This window comes from Lagenorhynchus albirostris, chromosome 13, assembly GCF_949774975.1.
Source record: "Lagenorhynchus albirostris chromosome 13, mLagAlb1.1, whole genome shotgun sequence".
NCBI classification, from domain to species: domain Eukaryota; kingdom Metazoa; phylum Chordata; class Mammalia; order Artiodactyla; family Delphinidae; genus Lagenorhynchus; species Lagenorhynchus albirostris.
The window spans coordinates 68,335,654-68,360,286 of record NC_083107.1 but is presented as its reverse complement, the minus strand read 5'-3'; the positions used below and the strand labels follow the sequence as shown (position 1 = coordinate 68,360,286).

Genomic DNA, 24,633 nt, shown 5'->3' with positions numbered 1-24,633 from the left:
GCTGTGTAGAATGAACAAAGCTCCTTTGCAATGGAAAGCACTTCCCTACCAGTCCTCTCAAAAAGAAAACTGGCATAACCTGAGCTGGCACAATAGGATGGGGCATACTTGGCTGCTCTGCATTGACGTGAGTTGTCTCTCTGCTGCTAATGGTCTGGGTTGCCTCCAAATCTGTTTCCTCTTCTGTACAGGGGAGGAACTGAACTACTTGATTCCTTTCCTCTTAAAGATTTTCTCACATGCTAAATTCCCTACCCTGAAGCAGCAGAAAGCTGTTCCCAGATATTTGGCCAATCAGTCTACAGTGTCAAAGTGTTCTGTTCCAGGTAGGCACTGAACTAATCTCCACTCCCTTAAATAGGAGCTGGCTATGTGTTTTTCTCTATTTCCTGAAGTCATCTGACTACTCCCTGCCCCAAACCTCAGGTTGTACTCTTCTACATTCCAAGACTATGGTCTGCTTATTTCTCCTTGTGGGGTCTATCCTTGCTTAAGAGGCAATATTGCAGTCACCGTGAGTCTGCAACATCCCACAAGAGGATTCTAACAAAATGAGCTATAATACACTACTGTGCTTGGGTTTGAAATACCTCCTATAGTTGAAATAGTGTAGCTAAATATGTTTAATAAGTCAACAATGTGACAGTATAATGAAGGATCAAAAATCATGACGTGTAAAAGAATGGTTAAAGTAACTTAAGATATTTAATCTAGAGAAGAAAAGACTTGGGAAACACATGATAGCTATTTTTAAATACTTAGAAGGGCAATCATAGGGAAGAGTGACTAGATTTCCTAACACCCATGGTAAAATTTATAGAGGTATACTGTGTGACTTGATATAAAGGAAGATTTTTAAAAAATGACTGTCTAGGAGTGCTCAAGAAGGGTCAGATGACCAGTGATTGGGAATATTCATAAGCAGGAGCAAGTAAGATCTGAGCCACTGTTCTGTTGGCAGGGTATCTGTGGTGTGTTCCTCAGTTAAGTAAGTACTATAAGCAGCTTCAGTGCAATGAATTACCATCACCCCCTTGTGGGCCTGTGTGTTGGGTACTCTAAAGAGGAAGTTAGGAAGGCAGTAATATTGGATCCTGGAATATAGTCAGACAGGAGCCTTCATGCAGATACCCTTTCCAGTTCTCCAAACACCCACTCACATGTGGTCTCAAAAACACCCAGTACCTTTACTTAGTTTTACCCACTTCACAATATGCTCAATATGAGCAGTTTGACTCCCAAGCCTAGGTCAGGCCTGAGTGTTTCTCGTGAGTCATAGTTTTATGCTGAGGAGACTTGAGAGTTTGTGGAGGGAGAACCCCCTTGCCCGCGGGGGGCCGTGATGACAGAAGAAGTCTGTGGAAAGAGGGATCTAAGGAGTCCTGGGGAGGCAGGTCTAAAGGTCCAGGCCTGGCAGCATCACTGTCCAGGAAAGCCCCAGTTCCTATGGCTGTGTGCACGGGGCCAATTGTTCTCGGCAAACTTCATCCTGAGTGTTCTGTGGGGACCACGACTAGGGACCAGGCAGAAGGCGATGGCTGGTTGGAGGGAAGCCAGGCCCTTTAGTGGGGGAGGCCGGCTGGAACATAGCATTGAAGTGGGCTCGGCTTTCAAGCTGCATACAGTGGCCCAGTGGACAGGTGAGCGCACGGACAAAATGGATCCGAACTAGCCCTGACTGCCCCCCAGAGACCAGCCATCCATAGGAGTCCAGGTTTGGGCTGAATCGTACCTGTGAAGAGAATAGAAAACAAAGGAGATGCTCACAGTTGTTGCTTTAGGGTGAGTCTTAGCTCTAAGAGCAAAAAAAAAAAAGCCACAAATCTGAAAGGATAGGAGGACCACGATGGGGTGAGAGGTAGGAATGAGAAGACAATGAATGAGGTATGTCTATCATGCTCTGGAGGATGAGAGTGCTGGAGCTGTTTCCCCCGCCTTAACCGTCTCCATTACCTTTTCATCTCCCATTTCATTGCTCACAGGCCCAGAGTTGGGAGGAAATGAGATGAAGGATGGTGAAGATGAGAGATAAGGTTCCTACCTTATGAATAGCTTCCAGCTGCAGCCGGTCCAGGCAGAGCCGTGTTTGCCCCTCTCCCTCCTGCATGCGCAGCATTGGTTCTCTGTGGGGCAGACCATGGAACGAACTCTGGGGAGGAGGGTGTAATAGGAGAGAGAAAGAGAGCAGCTTCTTAGTTTTGCATCTTTCTGCTGGAACTCCTTAGGATTCCCTACTATACAAGGACTCAAGTTTTTTACTTTTTCTAATGCCACACCCATTCTCCTGGCCTCAGTTTACCAAATCTGTGTCTTGAAAGAGCAAGTAGTGATGGTTGACGGTTTCAGCGTAAGTTCGAGCCTTGGGAGGGTTGGGGGCCCCAGATGAAGCAGAAGAGTGGTCCTGACCTTCAGGACTGTCCTGATATGGCATCAGATCTGCTTTATATATAGGCTAGAAAGAAGAATGTTAGATTAGGTTCTATAATACTGAAGACTGAATAAAAGTAAAAGAGAAAATTGGTTTGGAGCAGGAAAGACTGTAAGTAGTATGTTTAAACATATGTTCAGATGCACGAGGGTAGGGGAGATTATGTACACCTCTATTCTAAGACTTCCAGGGAGAATATCAGGGCTGGGAGACCTAGTACTAATTTGTACTCTGCTGCTAATTGGTAGCACTAATTTGAGAGGTCATGTGGATTAGGACCCAACAGATAGTGCTGCTATTAAATATTCATATACGTACGAATCTTCGATCTACAGGTCGTTTGACATTTATTGGGTTCAGTGCCATATCAGGCAATATAGCTGCAATGAGCTCCCCAGATATATCTCCTGCAGCTATTGTCCCGAGCCAGTCGGATCCTGAAAGACTCTAATAGGAAGAGAGAGATATTTTTCATTCATTCATTCATTCACTCATATTTATTCAGTTCTGTGAACTGGTAACAACTTCACAGTCTGAGGGGGGAGAGACATATTCGCACAAACAAATATGAGTTTATCATAACCCATATCCCTGAAGATACAATTACCACACACCTATCTTCTCCTTTTATCCAAAACTACTGCCTCTGGGACTTCCCCAGTGGTCCAGCGGTAAAGAATCCACCTTCCAATGCAGGGGACGCAGGTTCGATCTCTGGTCAGGGAACTAAGATCCCACATGGCGCGGGGCAACTAAGCCAACGTGCGCCACAACTACTGAGCTCACGTGCCTCAACTAGAGCTCATGTGCCCTGGAGCCTGCGCACCACAACTAGAGAAGAGAAAACCCGCACGCCACAACTAGAGAGAAGCCCACGCGTCGCAACGAAAAAGATCCCGCGTGCCTCAGTGAAGATCCTGCGTATCACAACTAAGACCCTACACAGCCAAAAAGAATAAAACAAATTAAAAAATATTAAAACAAAACAAACAAACCAACCAAAAAACCCACTACTGCCTCTTTCTGACCACCACTAGGTGAGTAAAGGGAACGTTTTCCTGTGTAATGAAGGTTTGGAAGAGAGGGGCTCACCCAGACAGTGCCTTTTCGAGGAGCAGTGAAGTAGGCCTTGAAACCAAGGTAACCAGCATCAATATAATGAATTCCACAGAGTCCATAACTGTAAGAGAAAGAGAAAAGAAAACCTTCCTTTTTCTAAGGTTAGATTCATTTCTTCCCCCACAATTCAAACTCTCTCAGTGAAACAACCCTCAACCCTCCTCTCCTCACAACCATCTGGCACAGTGCACCCCAACCCTTAGGGCCTGTCCCCAGAGCTCCTCCTCTCTCCATCCTGCCGTACGAGGCATAGCAGTTGTCCTGAGCCACAGTGACACCATTGTAAGGGAGCAGCCAGGCCAGCTCTGTACTCAAGAAGCGCTTGATAGAGTTTATTGGTTCATAAGGTCGTCGAAGGTCCCAGAATTTGATTTTCCGGTCACTCCCTGCAGAGACTAGGAAATGACTGTGGAAAGATGGGAGAAGAGAGAGAGGATCAAATCTGAACAAGCCTGGAAGAGTCAGCCTGTCCCAGTCTTCACCTCCCACCTCCACAACTCTCCTATTCTATACCTGTTAGCTTTGCACCATTGAAGGGTACGCACAGCCTGGTCATGGGCTAGGAAACACTGGAAGGGGTAGAGCTTCAAGGAGCCATCAGAGAGCCGTATCCGCTGCAGAGGCGAGTTCGTGGGAAGGTTCCAGAAAACCACCATGCCTGAGGTAGGGACAGAATGCGTAGGTATTAGAGCCAGGTTCTCCCTTTTTGTTCTAATTCCTTTCTCTGGCTCCTAGGGTCTATGTCGTCTACTCTCAGACCTGATGCATTATGAAAGGCTATAGAGATCATGATTAGCTAGTCAACATTCCCTCCACGGTTTAAAGACTCAACCTGATATTTTTAGTTCCAATTCTCATCAACATAAAAGTAATAGCTTAGTCTGAGATCTGCAGTTGAAAGATAGGTTGAATGAACCCAGTGTCCTCTACTCCCTACTAAATAAAAATAAAGGGATTTTTAAAAAGGCATAAACCTTCCAGGACAAGGGTTGGCAAACTACAGCCCATGGGCCAAATACAGCTTGCTGCCTATTTCGGTAAATAAGTTTGACTGGAACACAACCACACCCATTTGCTTACCTAAGGTCTGTGGCTGCTTTCACTTTATAATGGCAGAGCTGAATAGTTCCAACAATGGCCAAACAACCCACAAGGCATAAAATACTCACTATCTGAACCTTAAGAGAAATGTTTGCCAACTCTGCTCTAAGGCAAAGAGAACAGGCAAGGAGCCAAAAGCAACAAAATGTAGAGGAATAGAAAACAAATGGACAAATAGAAACTAACTCAGCTGATCCAAAACAAGCTGACCCCTGACCAGGCTGGCAGAGGACGAAGTAATCAAAAGTATAACTTTGATAAAAATGAAAGACCAACTAAAGAACAATAAGAATTTAATAAACAAAAGTGGGGGAAACCGGGACTTCCCTGGTGGCGCAGTGGTTAAGAATCTGCCTGCCAACGCAGGGGACACGGGTTCGAGCCCTGGTCTGGGAAGATCCCACATGCCGCGGAGCAATGAAGCCCATGCGCCACAACTACTGAGCCTGTGCTCTAGAGCCCGTGAGCCACAACTACTGAGCCCACATGCCTAGAGCCCGTGCTCCACAATAAGAGAAGCCACCACAATGAGAAGCCCGCGCACCGCAACAGAGTAACCCCTGCTCGCCGCAACTAGAGAAAGCCCGCGCACAGCAACGAAGAGCCAACGCAGCCAATAAATAAATAAATAAGTTAATTAAAAAAAAAAGTTGGGGGAAGCAGGTGAAGCTAAAACCCCTTTTATACATAAACTCAGGAAATGTAGCATCTATGAGACTTTTTGAAAAAACTTGACAGTGAATTACAGCTAAGCAATATAAGTAATTCAGCAGTGGAGGGGGAGACCGAGATGAAAGGACTGGTGGAGACAGGCAATCATTTTCAACATAGAGTTAAGATTAAGTAACTCTGGGAATTAAGATAGCAAAACAGCACTGAGTATCACATACCTTGACAGTGTAAGAACAAGACCACCAAAAGAAACACAATTAGGAGACTGTGAGAAGGATGACAGGAAGCAGTGTACGAGTGCTAATTCCCTTATCACCCTAGCAGAAAGTCTGCTGGTGTGTCTAAAAGTGAAACTGTCATTTAAAAACAATAACAACCTAATAACGCCAATTACTTAATGTTATTTATAATTTTTTACCTTTTTCCTTTTTAATCTTAAAAGTATCTTTATGGAACTAATCTCTCTGTGGTGAAAGAACATTTATTGGGACCTTAGCTAATTTTTCAGTTTCACTTGCCTTTTCCTTCCATAAAGTTAAAGTATAATTAAACTTAATACCTTTTAATTTAAAATAGTATCTAGAGTATGATCCCATTTTTACAGAATTATCTCTCCATCTAATCTTTTTATCTTTATACATTTATACATGCATAGAGAGCAGCATGAAATGATGTTTATCTATTCAATTATTTCTTTCTGAGTAGAAAAATTCTAGTGACTTTTTTTCTCTTCTTTGTATATTTTTACACTTCATGAAGAGTTACAAGTATATAATGGCGAACACTGAATCAAAAAGGAAACCACAACAGAAAAACAAGCATATATAAAAGTTTCAAGAGCGGTAGCTCCTTATGCTCTGCTTTGCTTTTCACCATTATAATATCCAGCAGCCAGGTGGTGGTGGGGCCGGGTGGGTATCCAAGCCAGGCTAAGGCACTGACCACACTCAGAGGGGTCTGATGCTTGCATAGACCCCACCTGAAGGGTTGCCACACATTGGACCTGCAGGGACAGGAGAGACAAGGCTAGGGTTAGGGATAACTACTGTTTGGAACAAAGGCTCCAATCCTTGTTTAATCCAGCAGGAGGTGGGAGATTTTTCAGGTGGAAGGAGACTCGCTGTGGAGTCAGTAAGGGAGGCTCAAGAAGATGGAGCCTTGGCTAAGGTAGCAGGTTCCTCACTCACCTTATAGATGGCAGGCTTCACTGCATCTGTGAGGGAAGAAGAGCAGTAACTGACACTCTGCACCCAGAGGACTGAGGTCCTAATTAGGCCTTGCTCTTAGGCCAGCACCCCCAGCCCTTTCAACCATGCCCTTCCCTCACACTCTTCTCTCTCTACCATCAAATGTATGAACCTGCCTCTATCTGCCCCCAGATTCTCCTTTCCTCCTGTTCTATATGATAGTGCCCTTCCTCCTATCAGAATGGCTAACCCCTCCACTCGGCTCTCTTCTCATCCCCTCCTTTTCCAGAGCGTGGCTCATTTGGTTACCCTCTCCTTCTCCTGCCCTGTCCACTTTCTCTCTCCCTATTGGGTCACTCTCATACTCACATGTAAACAGGCACTCTTGTCTTCTATCTAAATCAAATGAACAAACCAAAACCTTCCTTTACCCATTATTCTTTTTTTTTTTTTTGGCCATGCCACGCAGCACGTGGGATCTCAGTTCCCTGACCAGGGATTGAACCCACGCCCCTGCACTGGAAGCACGGAGTCTTAACCACTGGACTACCAGAAAAGTACACCTTTACCCCTTTTTCACCTCCAGCCACCGCCCTCATTTATATGATCCCCTTCACAGCCAAACTTCTGAAAGAATTGTCTATACATTTCTGTCTTCACTTCCTCACCTCCCACTCCCTCCTCAGCCAACTCCTAACACCAGACCACCGAACACGGGATTTCTCAGGGTTCAAACCCAGGTGCCCTCTTCTTTAATTACTCAGTGCTGTTGAAAAAACAAATAAATTCAACCAAATAGGAGCTGCATTTCCTGCCCCTTCCTCTTTGTGTTCACCTTCACAAAGGTGAATATAGAGGAAGAACTCTATATTCTCTCTCTCTCTTCACAACAAAGAGAGTGTGTTTACGTGTATGTGTGGTGGTGAGGGCAGGAGAGGTGGAGGACAGGATCTGGGGAGGAAGAGGAATATGGCGGGGGAGACAAGCCCCAGGCGCAATCCTCAGCCTTCAGCAGCTCTTTACACAGCCAATTAACTGTGGTAGCAAGAGGGGGAAGACCTGAGAGCACAGGAGAGCAAGAAGGGGGGGAGATAAAAGGTAATGTGCTGAAAGAGGGCAGTTACAAGACTGCAAAAGAGAGGACTGCATGCAGGCTGCCAAAGAGAGAGGTCAAGAACAACACGTGTGAAGTCAGAATGGGAGGAGTGACTCGGTAAGGCTTTGTACTGGAGAGACTGGGCCTGGAGGAGTTTCAGGGGAGACAGACAGGCCCTGCCAAGCTGTGGCCACAACTCCAGCAGCCCCATTCTCCTTGCTGTGCTACTCACCTAGGGGCTGCTGAGCCAGCAGGGCCTCGGGATGGGGCAGACTGAACAGCAGCACCTTCCCATCTGAGCAGGCAAGAGCCAGGAGACCCAACCGGGGCAAGAGAGGAGCCTAGAGGGTGAGACCAGATCTGCAATGAGGCTTGCTGCCTTCAGGAACCTCTCAGAAAACTTTTCAGGTTCTGGTCCCTGAAAATATGATATGGAGCTGCTGGAAAAACTCCACCCACCACTCTCTAACCTCCCTCCCTCCCAGAGCCAGCCCCTTGGTCCTGGCTCTGAGTCCTAGGGCCATCCCACAATCAACTGGGAGGTACCTTCCGAGGGGTGCCTGGAAGTTCCCACGCTCCACTGGGGCAGAACTTGAGGTCCCAGATGCAGCCGTGGTCACAAGCAATCCCATAGACAAAGTGGGCTCTGTTGCCAGGACTGAGGAGAGAAAGCATGTGGGGAGAATGGGTGGGAAGGAGGGGCCTGGAGCTGCCAGAGCCTGCGCTCCCCTTGTCTCAACCCAATCCGAGCCTTGCCCCCTTCCCCTGCCCAGCCCCATCCTTCTCTCCTCCTCAACCACCCTCCAATGGCAGTGTCCCAGCCCCACCTCACCAGCTTTCTTGCTGCAAGGTCCCAAGGTCCCAGAGCTGGAGCAGCCCAGGGCCCGAATAAAGCTGGCTCAGTGGGTGTGTCTCATTCATGTCAGGGCTGGAGAAAAGAGCCACATACTGCGAGGCTGCTGCCCCCTCTGGCACTGGGCACCAGTCCAGAGCCCACAGCGGTCCCCCCGTAAAGAAAGACACATCCCAGCGCTCTGGGTGTGCTGTGATAGAGCTAAATCTAGAGAAAAGTCAAAGATGGGATGAAAAAAGGAGTTAATAAAAGGTAGTAAGGACTTCAGTAGATGAATAGATAAATAAACTGTAATACACCCAGACAATGGAATATTATTTCACACTAAAAAGAAATGAGCCATCAAGCCATGAAAAGACATGGAGGAACCTTAAATGCACATTACTAAGTGAAAGAAGCCCACCTGAAAAGGCTATATACTGTATGATTCCAACTGTAAGATATTCTGGAAAAGGTAAAACTATGGAGATAGTAAAATGATCAGTGATAACCAGATGTGGGGGAGGTGGAGGATGAATAGGCAGAACTGAGTATCTTCAGGGCAGTGAAAATACTCTGTATGATACCACATTGATGGATACATGTCATCATACATTTGCCCAAGCCCACACAATGTACAACACTAAGAGTGCACCCAAAGGTAAACTATGGACTTTGAGCTATTATGATGTGTCAGTGTAGGTTCATCAACTGTAACAAATGTGCCACTCTGGTGAGGGATGTTGATAATGGGGGAGGCTGTGCATGTGGGGGACAGGGAGTATATGGGAAAAACCCTCTCAATTTTGCTGTGAACCTAAAACTGCTCTTAAAAAAGAAAAAAAAAAAAGTAATGCGAACAGAATGGGAGCTCCACCTGGAGCTCCTGTGAACTGACTTAAGCAAGCACCAGAACACCAGTCACAGTCTACAAGTGAAACCAGTCCTGGCCACCATCTGTATCTTCCTCCTTTCCTTCCCAAAGTCTGTCTAGTCCTAGGCTTACCTTCAAAGATGACAGGTTGTGCATTCTGGTTTACTACAGTGTTCTCTCTAGGGCCAGTCTGTCTAGGTCTATCGGAGTAGATGTGACCTTGAAAACTGGTTTTACCCTAAACCTCCCTAGGCTCCCTCAGTCTGGCCAGCAGCGATAAGCACTGCACATTCGAGGGGGCTGACCAGATCTAGCCAGCACTCCTACCCTTGGGACCAGCTGGACCAGCATTAAGGGAAGAACAGGGCCAATCTATCATCCCTTTCAACAACCATTTTTCATTTTCCTGTCTCCCAGAATCAGAAAAAGAGGTGCAATCGTCACCTGTTTATTCGGTAGAGTGTGCCATCTTCAGGAAGTCCTTCACGTTGTACAGAAAACAGTGGCGACTTCTCCTCCTGGGGCAGGTAGTGAGCTGCCTCACTGGGGGAGGGCAAAGGGAATAGCCTAAGTTTGGAAGAGTTTCATCCATCCTGGGATTCCCATTATAAATCTAGAGTCCTCTGTTACCCTTCTGTCTCCAGCGGTGTCACCCCCTCCTAGATTTCAAAGATGTTTCTTCAACTTACAGTTCAGATAACAATTGCCACTTCCAGGCTAAAGGAATCCATTCTGCAAACTCCCAGTATGAATGCTTCTGTTCTCGGCTGGAGAAACAGAAGCACCATGAATGAAGGAAGAGAGAAATTCTAGAGCAGCGCTGCCCAACAGAAGCAGCACTGCCCAACAGCAGCTCCCAGTGATGGGAAAGATCTATTATCTGTGCTGTGTAACACGCTAGCCGCCAGCTGCAAGTAGATACTGGGCACTTGAAATGTGCCTAGTGCAACTGAGAAACTGGACTTTTAATTATATGTAGTTAATTGAAAATGAAATTTAAATGGCTTCATGCAGCTAGTAGCTACCATATTGGACAGCACAGCTCAAGGGCTCTCGCCTTGGACTTCCTTCGTGGCGCAGTGGTTAAGAATCCACCTGCCAATGCAGGGGACATGAGTTCGATCCCTGGCCCGGGAAGATCTCACATGCCGCAAAGCAACAAAGCCCATGTGCCACAACTACTGAGCCTACGCTCTAGAGCCCGCGAGCCCCAACTAATGAGCCCGCATGCCCCAACTACTGAAGCCCATGTGCCTAGAGCCCGTGCTCCACAACAAGAGGAGCCACCGCAAGAGAAGCCTGCGCACCGCAACGAAGAGTAGCCCCCGCTCGCTGCAACTAGAGAAAGCCCGCACAGCAACGAAGACCCAATGCAACCAAAAAATAAAATAAAATAAAAATTTAAAAAAAAGAGCTCTTGCCTTTGGAGCAGTGCCTTTTAGTTATGAATGTCTTCACAGTGTTCTACCCTGCAAGTGCCTTCCGCCCTTCCCACAGCCCCACGGCTAGATAGTCCTTTGCACTCCTCCACCACCCTTTCATCCTCAGCCCCCGTTCCCCAAGCCTCACAGGTCCTTGGTGAGATGAAGGCACTTCCAAACAGGAGCCATGATGTGATTTGGTAAACCATTGGGAGCCACTCCCCGGCAGTGTGGCTTCTGCTTCTGAGGATCAAATTGAAGAAAGTGTAAGGGAGAGAATCTTACAAGCTGGAGAAAGTCCCCAGGAGACCGCTTTCCCAACTTTTACTTTTCTTGGCATTACTTCCTCTCCAACCTTTTACCTATCAGCATCTTAAAAGATTTGTATCTCAACCATTACAATGACTTCTTCATCTTCTGCTCTTATTCCTCCATCAAAACCGCAAAACCTGCTCTCTGTTTTCTGTTCATCTTCCTTGGCATGTCTCCATGGCACCTGATTCAGAGGACTCCTTTTGCTTCTTGAAACTCCTGCCCGATGGGGTAGTCTCTCCTTATTCCTCCCATGTCTCTCCTTATTCCTCCCACGTCTCCTTCGCAGGCTCTCCCTCCTCTGATCCATTTGGTCAGTGACGGTATTTCCTAGAGTCCCTCTGTCTCCTCAGCCCTCAATACACGTACTCCTGGTAATTTCATCCTATGTCTCATGGCTTTGACCACCATTTTAATGCCTGATTATCAAGGCTGCATCTTAGTAAATGTAAACGTTACTCAGTCTCAACTTTTCTACAAATTCTAGACTCAGTGTGGTGCTGAGCCATATTAGAGCCTGAGGCAAAAGGGAAAATCAATTATATGGTTTCTATCTTTATTTAAATTTTTGATATTTTCTTCACCACAGATTTGTTGCATTAATTTTGATTTTTAAAATGTTGCATCGAGTTATTTATCTTGATTACTGGGGGTTTTGGTGCTCCCTTAAATGTTGCATCTGGGAGAAGTAAGGCACTGGTCCCATATATCTGACTGGCAAAGAGACGTCTCCAGAAGGATGGCCCTTGATCTACCAGCACCTCCAACTCGACATGTCAGAAAGTAAACTCATCACCTCGCCTGCCCACCTTCCCCTGTCCTGGGTCCCCCACTCTTTCTGTGTGCCCAGGTTCAGTGTACGAGAGCACCATCAAAGCTGGAAACTCTTACTCCTTCAATTCCCAACTGCTATTAATTCTCTTATATATCTCTTTTATCTGCCTCCCCGTCTTCTCTTCCTTCACTGCTTAATTTAGGCCCTTACTAACTCTGGAGAACTAGAGAACTGAAGCTGTCTTCTTTATTGTCAACTGCAATTTAATCTATTTTCCTAACTGATCATGTTATTTTTCTACCTAAAAACCTCTGTTGTATAGAGTTTCTGTTTGGGATGACAAAAGTTTTGGAAATGGATAGTGGTGATGGTTACACTACATTGTGAATGCACTGAACGCCAATGAATTATACATTTTAAAATGATAAATTTTGTTTTATCTACTTTACCATAATTAAACACACACACACACACACACACACACGCGCGCCCTTGTTGGCTCCTATCAGTTTTAGTCCTTTCATCTCTAGTTTAATCTTCCCCACCACTCCACCCCAGGCCCTATGCTGCAGCCACAACCAACTTCTGGGAAAACCATCCCCTCTGGCAAACTTCTACTCCTTTCAAGACCTAGCTCAAGTATCATTTCTCCATGAAGTCCAAGCAGTTAATCTTCCTTCCTCTATACGCCTAAAGCAGATTGTTCACTCCTGATGCAGCACTTAGTACACTGTGAGCTTTGTAAAGCAAGACCTTGTCTTATTCATGCTTGTGTTTCCTAGCATAGAGTAGATGCTCAACATATGAACGAATAATCTTGTTTAGTTACACTAAACAAACTTGTTTAGTTAGCCCCTTATAATCTCAACTGTGTTTGAAGTTGCTCTTTTTTCCTTTTACCTGTTTTGGCCATCCTAGTTACTAGGCCAAAGCTTCCCTTCTAGGCGTCCTGCTGACCCCCTAATAATCCTGCTATCCCCATTCACTCCGTCTATTCAGGTTACCCCTGAAGTGGATGCTCGTGCGGTGCTTCGGGGCACTGTAGGCTCGGGGTCAGACGAGCTCTCGCTTGGGGCCTCACTTTCTTCTCCATCTTCAGCCTCAACCTGGAGAACGAAGTCTTCATCCCGTGCGGTGTCATCCTCTTCTTCTCCATAATGACAGGCTGCCTGCTGCTGGTTCTTCTTGGGTTTGGTGGGGCTGCTCACCTTGGGGCTCTCAGGACAGGACACTGGAGCAGGCAGGGCTGTTGAGAGCTCTTCAGCCAGTTCCTGAAGATACAGAAGTGCCCTGTAGGATAGGGCAGAGTCAGAGCAACACTCACAGACACTTAACCGAGAGCCCACTGTGCCCAACACTTGGCTGATTCTTATCTCACTAGATCTTCCCAGTGACCATGTGAAGTGGCTATTAATTTCCCTTCCCCTTTGATAGATGTAGAAACAGAAATCCAGGAAAGTTAAGTGACTTGGCCAAGATGATTCAGATCACATATGTGGAATCTGAACCCAGTTCTTCTGACTCCAAGTCCAAATCACTTTTCACTCTACCACAGTCAAAGACCATTGAGGGCAAAGGGAAAGAATGGAAGGGCACATATATACTGACACATATTGGGCAGTAAAATTGCAATGAAGACTTGGAGGACATTGTGAAAAATGCGATAGGATATGAGGTACAGAAAGGAACCTCCCAGATAGACAAATTTAACCACAGATAAAATTGCTGTGGTAAGAGCTAGAAGATTGCTCAAGTCCCCAGAACCCAGACACCACCCCTGCTTACCTGACACCTCATCACAGTCCACTCATCTCTCCAGCATCTGCCCCACCCTCATCCCTTCACCCAGCCCCCCTCCACCAAGCTGTGCCCCGAAATCCTTACACTTGGGCAGCCCTTCGGCGGGGTCGTTCCCCAGGAGGGGTCTCAAAGTCCTCAGGGGGCCTCTTTGGATCTGGAGACTCTGGCTGATCTAGGCCTTTTGACAACTTCAGCAGTAGCAGATCTGCCTTGGACTTTCGACCTCGTTTCTTAGGCATGGGGGTGGACAGAGGGTTGGACTGATCTAAGAGACCAGGAACCCGAGGGGCTGATGGAGAATTAGGCTGCTGGGGCCTTTTGGGGCCTTTCCGTGTCCTACCACCTCTCTTCGGGCCAGGCTTTGAGGCCCTAGGCTTTGGGACCTTTGACATCTCTGAAGAAAGATCTGTAGAGAAGAATATGGGTCTGTGAGATGGGACCAGAGCTCAAGCCTCTTTGGAACAGATTACATCATACCCAAGTTTGTAAGGTCCTATGAGCTCAACCTGCTCTCGTTCATCTTAAGCTGAGCATGGGGAGATAAAAAGCTGAAAGGTCAAGGGACATACCTTGCTGTTCCAGTCTGGAGAGGGTTTCCTGTTCTGGAGGGAGCCTCCTCTCATCAAGAGAATCCTCAAATGCAGGCAAAGGGGTAGATAATGATGTCTCTATGGAAGCCTCCACACTGGTTGTTTCTGAAGAGGCCTTGACATCAAGCTGTTTTAGCACCTCTTGTCCAGGAGAGTCTACCACAGTCATGTTCCCCACGGGGCCGGCCTCCTCCAGAGCAACACAGCCGACCCCGTAGGGATCCATCAGCACCCCCTAAAATGGCTGCGCCTGCATATAAGAGACATACAAGTGAGTAGAAGGTAAAAGCTATTTGCACTGGCTCAGATTTTTCTACTTTCCTGTCTTTCTCTTCTCACAACCATTTCTCCAACCTCCCCCCACCTTCCCCACCAACCAGAAACCCAAGCTCTCTGATCATTCATTCATTCAGCAATAATTACTAAGCATATTCTATATGTCAGGCACCATTCTAGGAACTGGTAACATGACAATAAGCAAGACAGACAAGGTCCCTGACCTCACGGAACTCACATGTTAGTGGAGCTGACAATAGACAAACAAGCAATAATAAAGCTACCATTTATTAAACGCTTACTATGTGCCAAGTATTGTACTAAGTGCTTTATTTAGATGATTTAAAGTGAGTGAACAATTATTTAACTCCTCTCCCTGAAACCCAATGAAATGAATCATCCCCTCCCCCTCAAAAAAAAAAAAAAAGAGAGAGAGAGAGAGAGAAAATCACTTGTTATGAATGTAGGAAAGGGACGCAAGTTTCTAGAACAGACTATAACGAATAGCTGCCAGATACTATAAAGTTTACATCAAATTGAAGGAGGACAGGATGACTAGATCTGACATCCATCTTTGTGAATATTAGTCAAGGTACAGATTTATTTAAGAATAAGTAATTCTCTAGTGTCCTGCTAGCAATCTTTCAGCTGGATGGGGGAGGTGGTAGCCTATGAGACAATTAAGGAACATCCTACTACATTAAGAGACCATTTCCACACTGAAGAATAGACTAAAGAATGGTCATGAATCTTCATTTTCTTCAAACCCAGGAAACCAGCTGTGCAACCATGGACCAAAGTAAACTGACAGAGATAAACAACACACTGACTACCAAACCAAAAACCTGGGCAACACAGAACTCTGCAAGGGCCCAGTTTCTGGCCAGAATAACCTACTTGTCTGTAACAAAAGGGAAGAAATAGCTCAGATCCCAGGAGGAACCCCTCCATAGGTCTATATATGTCTTAAGGATAAAGAACTCATCAGCCTCAGTGGAAAAGTGTGCTAATACAAATACCACAAGAAATATCATACAAATTAAAGTTTCCAACTGTCTCTCTTGAGGAAGCTACAGTCTCTCATTATAAACTATAACAACAGTCAACTCTTTAACTCAGGTGCTAAGGATACATTATAACATCATATGCTAGGGATATAGTATAACACTATCAAGGTAAATTGAGGTCAATGAGAATCCACCTACATTGTTCTCTGGTAAAGAGCAAACCCTGAGAGAACTACTCCATTCAAAATTAGTAATAAGCAAAAAGGATCCAATGGGACCCATGCATAGTTACTATGGAAAGAATATAAAGGACACAAATGAAAAAGGTGAAAAGTACCTTTTCAAAGAAAGTCTCCAGAAAACAAGAAATTTTCCAACAAAAGCTTCTATTCTTTCAAAAAAGCCAAAGAGACTGTGGAATCCAAGATTTAAGAGACCAAAGAAGAAATAAAACAATGGCAAGGCAAAAAAAAAATGAGCTGGCAGTCATAAGGAAAGAAACTGAGTAAAAGAATAAAATCAAAGAAATGAAAACCAGAGAAGCAAAATGCTGAAACTATACATACTACTGAAAAGACAATCAGTGATATGAAAGACATGTTTGAAAAAAACCACACAGGTTGTAAAGAGATAAAAGTGATTAGTGAGAAGATGATATGGATGAAAAGAGAAAGTGGAAAGCCAACATATGAATAATTGATGTTCCTGAAGAAGAGAGAAGAAAAATGGGAACAGAAAAAAAACATGTTCAAAGACCTAACAAAAGAAAATTTCCTGAAATGAAAACTAGAAATGTGTACTTTCCTAACATAAAGGAAGATCTCAGTCTATAGATCAAAAGGGCTTATGGTGCAAAAGGAAGACAAAAATCAATAAATACTCATTAAGACCAAGAAATACAAGTGAAGATACTAAATTTCTCCTACAAAGAGAAAAAGAAAAAAAATCAGGTCAGCCTCAGAGTTCTCAGAAACATTTGATGCCAGAAGATAAAGAAACATTAAAAGGATCAAGAGAATTCTTTACTTAACTGTCATTCATGAAAAGGTAATGGGATGACATTCTAAATATGCAAGTTTCTAAAAAAATACACTTGAAGACCTCATTTAGCCAATGAAAGATAAATCAATATAAAGAACTTGCTAATGGAGAAGTTGTGTTATTAAAAGGCTGGCAGTAAGGATTTAACCCAGTGACACATCATTAACTGTGGTAACTACAGGTATAAAACAGATTATAAATTAAAAATTTCAATGTCCCACAATGTAAAAATACCAATATTCTGATTGTAGTAGTTTGGGACAAAAGAAGAAGTTCTTAATTTTGCTTCTAAGCCTGACAAATTGAAAAATATGGATTTACTAATACCATTTTTTTGGGGGGGGTTGCACCGTGTGGCTTACGGGATCTCAGTTCCTGGACAAGGGATTGAACCCTAGCCACGGCAGTGAAAACCTGGAATCCTAACAACTAGGCCACCAGGGAACTCCCTACTAATAGATGTTTTAGATGTTTACTAGAACTAAAAACAGTATACTATATTGCTTCCAAAATACCCAATAGGGCTAAGAAACGGAAGGAATTTTTCAAAAGACCACATAATAAAAGATCATTAAAAATAATGGAAGCACACACACACACAAAGAGAAAAGAAAAAAAAAACAACACAAGGGTGACAGAAACAAGATAAATAGAAGGAATTTATTACAGGGTATTAAATGGTTCACATCAGTGGTTCTCAAAGGGTGGTCCCAAAACTAGCACATCACTTGGAAGTCAGTTAAGTGCAAACTTCCAGTCCTACCCCAGACCTACTGAATCAGAAACTCTGGGATGGGGCCAGCACTTCATGTTACAGCAAGACTTTCAGGTGATTCTGCTGCATACTCAAGTTTGAAAACCACCTGCATAGAGGATCACTGGAAGGGTTGGGGAAAAAACGTTTAGGAACAAGTACTTGTCAAATTGAGAAGTTGTTTACAGCTGCTGGTTCAAGAACCACATGGCTTCTCCTCCGCCATGGTGGGGAGCCAGCAGCTGGATCAAGAAGCCCCTGCCATAGCTGATGGCTCCATAAATAAGCTGCTTCTGCAATAATCAGAAAGTAACCAACTGAGGAAGACTCTTCTCTGGCTCCCAGATCCAGAGCCGTATCACTGCCACTATCTGCAACAGCAAAATGCATGCCTTCTGGCCTGCCTCCTCTCTAAACTCAAGTCCAAATTTGAGTTCCTCAAGAGCACATTTGATTGGCAAGGCCTAAATCAGATTCAGAATCTTGGATGGAAAAATTCCAGGAAATGAAATTTCTAGCTTTCCAGGCTCTCAGATGGAGGGTGCTCATTCTCTCACATCCCACTTACCCCAGGGTAGAAAGTAGGATCAGTATTTTCTCAATTCCTCTCCAGTGTCAATTCTTGACCAATAGTCCTCCCCATCTTGTAAAAACCTTGTTCCTTCCAAGCTCGTAAAGTTCAGCTAAATCACTGCTAGTCACTCCACTGTCACACCTGAACCTTGTCAGCATATAAAACCTTTTAACCTCTAAAATCACTAAGACACCCAATATCTGATCACAACCTCCCATCATTACAGCTAGACTGCTCAACTACTATCACTATATCTATTCTTTAACCACATTAATTAATCCACCGATCTCTCCAATTTCTCCCTATGTCAGCCACAAACCATCTAGTTTAGACTTCTTTATTTTAATCAGACTCTTGTTGATATTACAAACTTCCTTTCTTTTTGTCTTTTTGTTCCACAGGCCCGGCAAAATTCAAGCCTGGATGAACCAATCACCCATCTTCTCCATGGGAGCATGTAAGCTAGTTGAGCACTAGCGTTCTAGTTGAGCACTAGTTGAGCACACGTTCTCTCTAATCAGCTCCCATACCCTCTCTCCTCCAACGTCTGATACCCTAGTCCTCAGCAGATAACTTAGCCTCAGATTTCTTAAACAATCAAAAACCATACTTCAATTTCTTGTCAGATAACCTAACACTCCCTGCCTCTGAGCCCCTCATCCACTTTCCAAAGCCAAACTTTCCACTTGTGTTCTAGCCCCATGCCCCCTCCTGCCCCACCAAAAGAAAATGAAGATGTTTGTCCTTTTCCTTTCCATTGGCTCCTTCTAAACAGAATTTAACGGGAATTCCCTAGTGGTACAGTGGTTAGGGCTCTGCGCTTCCACCGCAGGGGACACGGGTTCAATCCCTAGTGGAGGAACTAAGAACCCGCATGCTGTATGGTGCGCCACCCCCCACCCCCGCCAAAATAAATAAAATATGTGCCTCCCCAAAATAAATAAATAATATAAAATTAAAAAAATAAACATTTAACTATTTTTTAATTTTCATCTTAACACAAATACAACTATCCTTCAATCCAGTTCTCCAACTAATATCCTCCTGCCCCTCACAGTCAAACTTTAAGAGCTGTCTGCCCTTGATGTTTTAATCACCCTGCTGCATCCTAACTAGGAGATTGCCCTCAACTCATCACTGAAGCTAAAGTGATCCATAACTGTTGTGTCAATTAGTCCAATACTCTTCTCAGTCTCGTTTAACTTGACCTCTCAGCAGCACCAAGGCTCCTTACCACTTGTTTCTTGAAACATTCTCTTTTCTTGAGAAGTAATTCAAGTCCAGTAACCTTCCAGATGTTTACAAAATTTCCTGTCTTTTACAGGTGTCTTACACCTGTTTGGTAGCTTTTTTGCTTGTTTGCAAACTCACCACTTTTGTCTCTCCAAAGTATTCAGTTTAGTTTGCTTTCTTTTCTTTTTTAGAATTGTTTTTATAAAATCTTTAGTTGACACAAAATACTTATAAATAAGTGTAGAATATAAAGAACAACAATAAAACACCTGTATATCTGCCATGTTTCAACTTACTTTTAATAGAAACAGTAACTCTTACATACTCAAATTTCCTTAAAATTTAAATATATGTCACAATTATATAAACATAGTGACAAATCAACTTATATTAAAAATGTTCGAACCAATACAATGACTCTTGGCAAGCATTCAGTTCAACTACTTAGAGTGACCAGGCCTATAGGAAAAAATCTACAGGCTTCGAGAATTCAGTGTGCTATGGGCATCAGTAAAGTATGCTTTATGCAGGAAATGGAGAATGTCAGTTAACAGAGGGAGCTAGTTAAATGGAATCAGTTAAGAGAATTTCTACATGTCTTAAAGATTTTTCCATATCATTTTTCCACATACATCTTTTTCATTCTTCTTAGTTACTATATGGTGTTCCATAGGATTATAGTTTATTTGGGTATTTCCCATTTAATGGACAATTGGATTATAATACTATTACAAATAATACTGCAGTGAATATTCTAGTATAGATCTCTTCATTAATGAGAAATTATTTTTCTAGAATAATCATCTGAAGTGGAATTACTGTACTGGGTTAAAGGGTATACACATTTCAAAATTTAACAGATACTGCCAAACAGGTCACCAAGGTGAAAAGCAATTTATACTCTTACTAACTGTAAAAATGGGTATACCCATTTTACCACCCCTTGTCAATCTTTGATTTTTGCCAGTCTGATGGGTGAAAGAATTCTTCCCTACTGTATTTATTTGCATTGTCCTGGTAATAATTGAGATTAGCAACTTTTTATATGTTGGACATCTGTCTTTTATGAATTGCCGATACACATAATTTGCCCATATTTCTACAGGACAAATTGATCATTCCTTATTTATCTGTGCAGTTATTTATGTTGCAAATATTTTCTCTCTGTATCTACCTTTTAAAAAAACTTTGCTTATGTTTCTTGCTAAACTGAAGTTAAATTTTATGAGTTAAATTTCTCAGTCTTCTCTTTTCTGGCTTCTGTTTGTGTCTTTTTTTTTTGGCCATGTTGCATGATGCGGGGATCTTAGTTCCCTGACCAGGGATCGAACCCGTACCCCCTGCCGTGGAAGTGCAGAGTCCTAACCACTGGACCACCAGGGAATTCCCCTGTTTGTGTCTTAAAAAGGCATTTCCTACCCCACTGATATAATATCAGAATATAAGATATATTCTTTTATTTTCTTCTAATAATTTTTCTAGTTTTGGATTTTACATGTAGCTCTTTAGCCCATCTGGAATTTTCTTATCATAAGAGATACGGGTATTTACTTATTCCATATCTATCTTCCTTAAAAGTTTCATGAGATAGGGCTCTTGTCTATCTGACTCACTATTGTATCTAGAACCTGGTACGTGGTAAGCACAATAATTAACCTTTGTTGATTGAACAACTAACTTCTCAAGGTACAAAAATCTCTAAAAGGATTCACTTCTCATAGAAGGCATGGCATTGGTGGTTAATTTCTATTTTTGACTACACAATGCAAATCCTGGACACAAGTAAAGGATGTTTAGTAAATGTGTACCAGAGTTTATGAAATTTTGCATCGGCACCCCAACTTGTCTGGTTCCCATGCTGCTCCAAGGCTGCCAGCCTGATCTCCCCAGATGTGGAAAATGATTAGATAACACTGCTCCTCAAGTATGGAGTTACTTTACACACACTGTTTGGTCTAATACATTGTCTCCCAAAGTGTTCCTATGGTACAACTGGTGGTATGCAAGATGATTTCTGAGATACAAAAATGAACGATTTTATTTGACTAATTGTGTTTTTATTTTAACTTGTATATATAAAAAGAAAACTATAACTAGTCCATGAAACCCATGGTTTCATCTACATTGTTTAGATCAAGACTAAAGCACTTAAATCTTAAAATTAAATCAATTTAAAGAAAATTACTAAGAAAACAATACTACAGTTGATAAGAAGGGGTGGCCAAAAGAGACGAAGGTACAGGAATGACAGATTTGTGTAACAATATGCCCCTGGGACTATAAGCCTTGGCCATACCCTGCACCCGTCTAACAAAGTGAGTTACCACGGGTGAAGCTGAAGTCACCACCTCTGCCTTCCCCAACAGAAAGCCAAGTTGCTGCGGGATAAAAGGACTAGATTGGGAAACATAACTGGCCCCTGGCTGCGCCAATGAGGTTGCAGCGCGCGGGGCACAACCCCCAGGGTTAGAAGAGCCTCACCGAGGAAGAGGCTGGAAAACAGCAGAATGAAAAGACCGACCCGCTACCTCTCTAGGGGTGACCGCCTGCCCTTTCTCAGTCCTGGGCGTCGGGTAGCTTTCACCACTAGCCTGTTCGGGAAGCGAGCCCTGAGTTTCGTAAGGCTGAGGACTACGGTAGGTTCGCAGAGTCCGAGGGTTGCAATGTAGGCAGCGCGGCGGCCGGGACACAGGACGAGGTGTTACAGACACCGCGTGGGGAAAGAAGGCGAGACCCGAGGAGAGCAGAGATGGGGGATGCACGGTTGCCACCGTGGGTTAGGGAGGTGGGGACCACGACGGTTTCCGGAGGAGTTCAGGGGCTGGAGGTCGCGATGCTGTGCAGAGGCGGAAAAGCGGAGCCGGAGTTGGTTCCCAATATCTTAGTGCTACCGAAAAAGAAGTGGGGTGGGGGGGTAGTAATCGTGGGGCCCCGCACATCCCGCTGTGGTACACTCACCCTCACCAAAGTCCTTCCGGAAGTCCAAGTTCGAAGATGGCGCCGCCTGTCTGGTCGCCGTTTTATGACGAAATCTGGTAGCTACTCTTCATTGACGTCCCCCCCGTGTACAAGGTAAACACGTGGGCTCGGTTGGGAGTTTGTGCCCCAGGACGTTTTCTAGTAGACTATGTATCCCATAATGCAGTGCGGCGAGCGTCCCCGAGCCCTGTCGCAGCGGGCGCAGCTCCCGGGCCTTAGCGGCGCAGGGGACGCCGCTGCACGGCCTTATGGGAATTGCAGTGTCCCGAAGGGAACTGACGCCTGCGCGGTGATAGTCGTCGCGCCCCGCCGGTTCCCACGCGGCTTCTACTCGAGCCTCGACACTGCGAGTGCCCAGGCCTGAGTGTCGCTCCCGAGCGCGGAATCCTGGCTTTCTGTCGAGACTACCGGCCTGTGGCGGGCAGGGACGGGCCGATGTGAGAATATTGACCTGCAGCCCCGCCGTCGAGCCGGAGACTGGAAGACAAAGGAATCCTTGCCTCGGGGGACGACTCCGGCTTCCCTCTCAGGGCAGCCCCCAGCAGATCCAGCCACTAGTGAAGTCATGGACCCAAGACGGAAAAACAGTGAAAGGGAAGAGCAGTAGAAAAGCCTGGCATGGGGACGCTCTACTCAAGTGATCCTCGGGCTTGGACCCACCCCTTGGTCGTAGGCCTTGCCCCACTCCCTCCCTGGGAAGTAGGATGCTGCTGGAGAAAGAATGTAACAAACTTCCGCCCTTTCCTGAGGCATTTAAAGCTGTGTAAATCTCACAGGTCTCCATACACCGAATAGTGGAGTTCAGGATGTATAAACAAACAGGAAAGGGTGGAGTAAACCAATCTTTCTCTTCCCAGATAATCTCATCTATTAAATTACCGTGGTTACACAAAACATTTAAGAAAAGCTTGGGAGAAGCTAGCTAAGATTTAAAATCTAGAGCAAGGGGGGCTCCCGTCCCATTTGCCCTAAGTGGCCTAAAGACAGCTAAGGCTGCGCTGTGGCTTAGGACTGACTCCTTTCTGAGAGTGCAAAATCGGGTGCAGTCGAGGCTGCAGTTCCTCTAATACGGGGTATCTACAGTGCTTGTCCGATGAACAGCTCTCAACTTGGTAACTTCAAGCATTTATTTGTCTATTAAAATTGTTTTCAAGCATTTATTTCTGTAATGAACAAATCTGACTCTTCTCCATTCCTGTTGCCTCAGATTAGACTATCTTTGACTTCCCCTAAAGCAAAATCTTTTTTATACTAATAATTGTATTTATTTTGGGGATAAGACATTCACATGGCTGCAAATTCAAAAGATACATAGGATATAAAGTGAAGAGTACCTTTCACCTGTCTCCAGCCTCCCAGACCACATCCACCCAGGCAGTTTTCTTGTTACAGGTCCAAGATACTTTCTGTATTTATACACATGCAAATACATATATATCTCCCCCCCCACCCCACACACACACACCTTTTTTTTTAACCTTTTGGCCGCGCTGCGCATGTGAGATCTAGTTCCCCAGCCAGGGAATCTTTCCCCTTTTTAATTCAAACAGCAACTACACACACTGTCCTGCACCTTACTTCTTTTGAGTGTACCTTGGAGACTATTCCATTTCTCTATATAAAAACCTTCCTTATTCTTTGTTATGATTGCTTAGTATGTAATTATATAAATGTAGTAATAATTAGCCCTTATTATTAATGGATATCCAGGTGGTTTCCAGTCTTTTGCTATTATAAACAATGCTGCTATAAATAACTCTGTATCTAAGCTACTTCAAATGTGCAACTATATGGCTAGCATTAAGTTCCTAGAAGCAGAATTGCTGGACCAAAGTTTAGGTGCATTTGTGATTTTGATTGATAGGCAATCTCTTTTTAATTGATCTGGTTCTCTGCCTCTAATCTCTACCAGCTACCAGCTAAAGCACAGAGCTCACCCTGTTGAACCTCTGCTTAATTTTGATGATTGAGTGGTATGCTCAATATGTAAAAAAACATGAATTCATTATAATCTTTATAGAGAGAAAGCCAAAAATGCAACAACTTCTCATTGTATGCCACTGGAAGTAACCAGTGATCAATCCTGAAAACTGGCAATTAAAAGGAAAGAATTAAACATTTATCTTGCCTTTCCAGTATGGACTGTAATTCAGAATAGTAACTGATGAGAGGGAGTTCTTTATAGAAGATTATTAGCTAGTACGTATGGAATGATGTAATTAGGAAAAAAAAATCACTATGTTGCATCCTCTAATGAAATAATTCAGGCAACAATAAAAGTGGATGAAACCACTAAATAAAAGTTTGTTGGGAAACTTTAAAACACCTAGACCCTTTCATCACTGAAAATGGACCAACCAACCTGATGGCAAGGCAGTATGAAACATACTCAACCTGGTTCCTGGCACAAGTCTATGTCATGAGAAAAGAAGGGGCGGGGTTGGAAAGACTGCTTTTGATTACAAAAAATTTAAGACAAAATAACGACATGTAATATATGGATTTGTTTGGATCCTGATTCAACAGTAAAAAGCTGCTTTTGAGACAATCAAGGAAATTTGA

The 24,633-nt window shown here is 44.1% G+C and overlaps 1 protein-coding gene across 2 annotated transcripts; it reads right to left on the bottom strand.

Annotated features, from left to right (window-relative positions):
- Positions 1-1,163: 1,163 nt before the first annotated feature.
- On the bottom strand, positions 1,164-22,224 carry GTF3C2 (general transcription factor IIIC subunit 2). 2 transcript variants are annotated; one of them, XM_060169068.1, is made up of 20 exons: positions 22,051-22,224; positions 14,187-14,457; positions 13,702-14,023; positions 12,822-13,107; positions 10,879-10,973; positions 9,999-10,076; positions 9,754-9,852; positions 8,436-8,663; positions 8,150-8,261; positions 7,836-7,944; positions 6,877-6,903; positions 6,508-6,533; positions 6,194-6,323; positions 4,061-4,205; positions 3,792-3,953; positions 3,521-3,608; positions 2,747-2,875; positions 2,300-2,452; positions 2,042-2,149; positions 1,164-1,732 (listed from the first exon to the last, which is right to left on the bottom strand). In XM_060169068.1, exons 2-20 carry the CDS (start codon positions 14,431-14,433, stop codon positions 1,514-1,516), a joined length of 2,763 nt encoding a protein of 920 aa, XP_060025051.1. In that variant the 5' UTR covers positions 14,434-14,457; positions 22,051-22,224; the 3' UTR covers positions 1,164-1,513. The 2 variants fall into 2 exon arrangements, with proteins under 2 accessions (XP_060025051.1, XP_060025052.1); XM_060169069.1 differs by lacking the exon at positions 6,877-6,903 and having other exon boundaries at positions 22,051-22,222.
- Positions 22,225-24,633: the final 2,409 nt, after the last annotated feature.

Excerpts from the sequence above, each read along its gene's own strand:
- GTF3C2 (XM_060169068.1), bottom strand. The coding sequence starts at position 14,433 with ATGGATCCCTACGGGGTCGGCTGTGTTGCTCTGGAGGAGGCCGGCCCC. Across the intron at positions 7,945-8,149 it reads TTCCAGGCACCCCTCGGAAG|GCTCCTCTCTTGCCCCGGTT; the intron begins GTACCTCCCAGT and ends CTCACCCTCTAG. Across the intron at positions 3,609-3,791 it reads CAGGACAACTGCTATGCCTC|TTATGGACTCTGTGGAATTC; the intron begins GTACGGCAGGAT and ends TTTCTCTTACAG.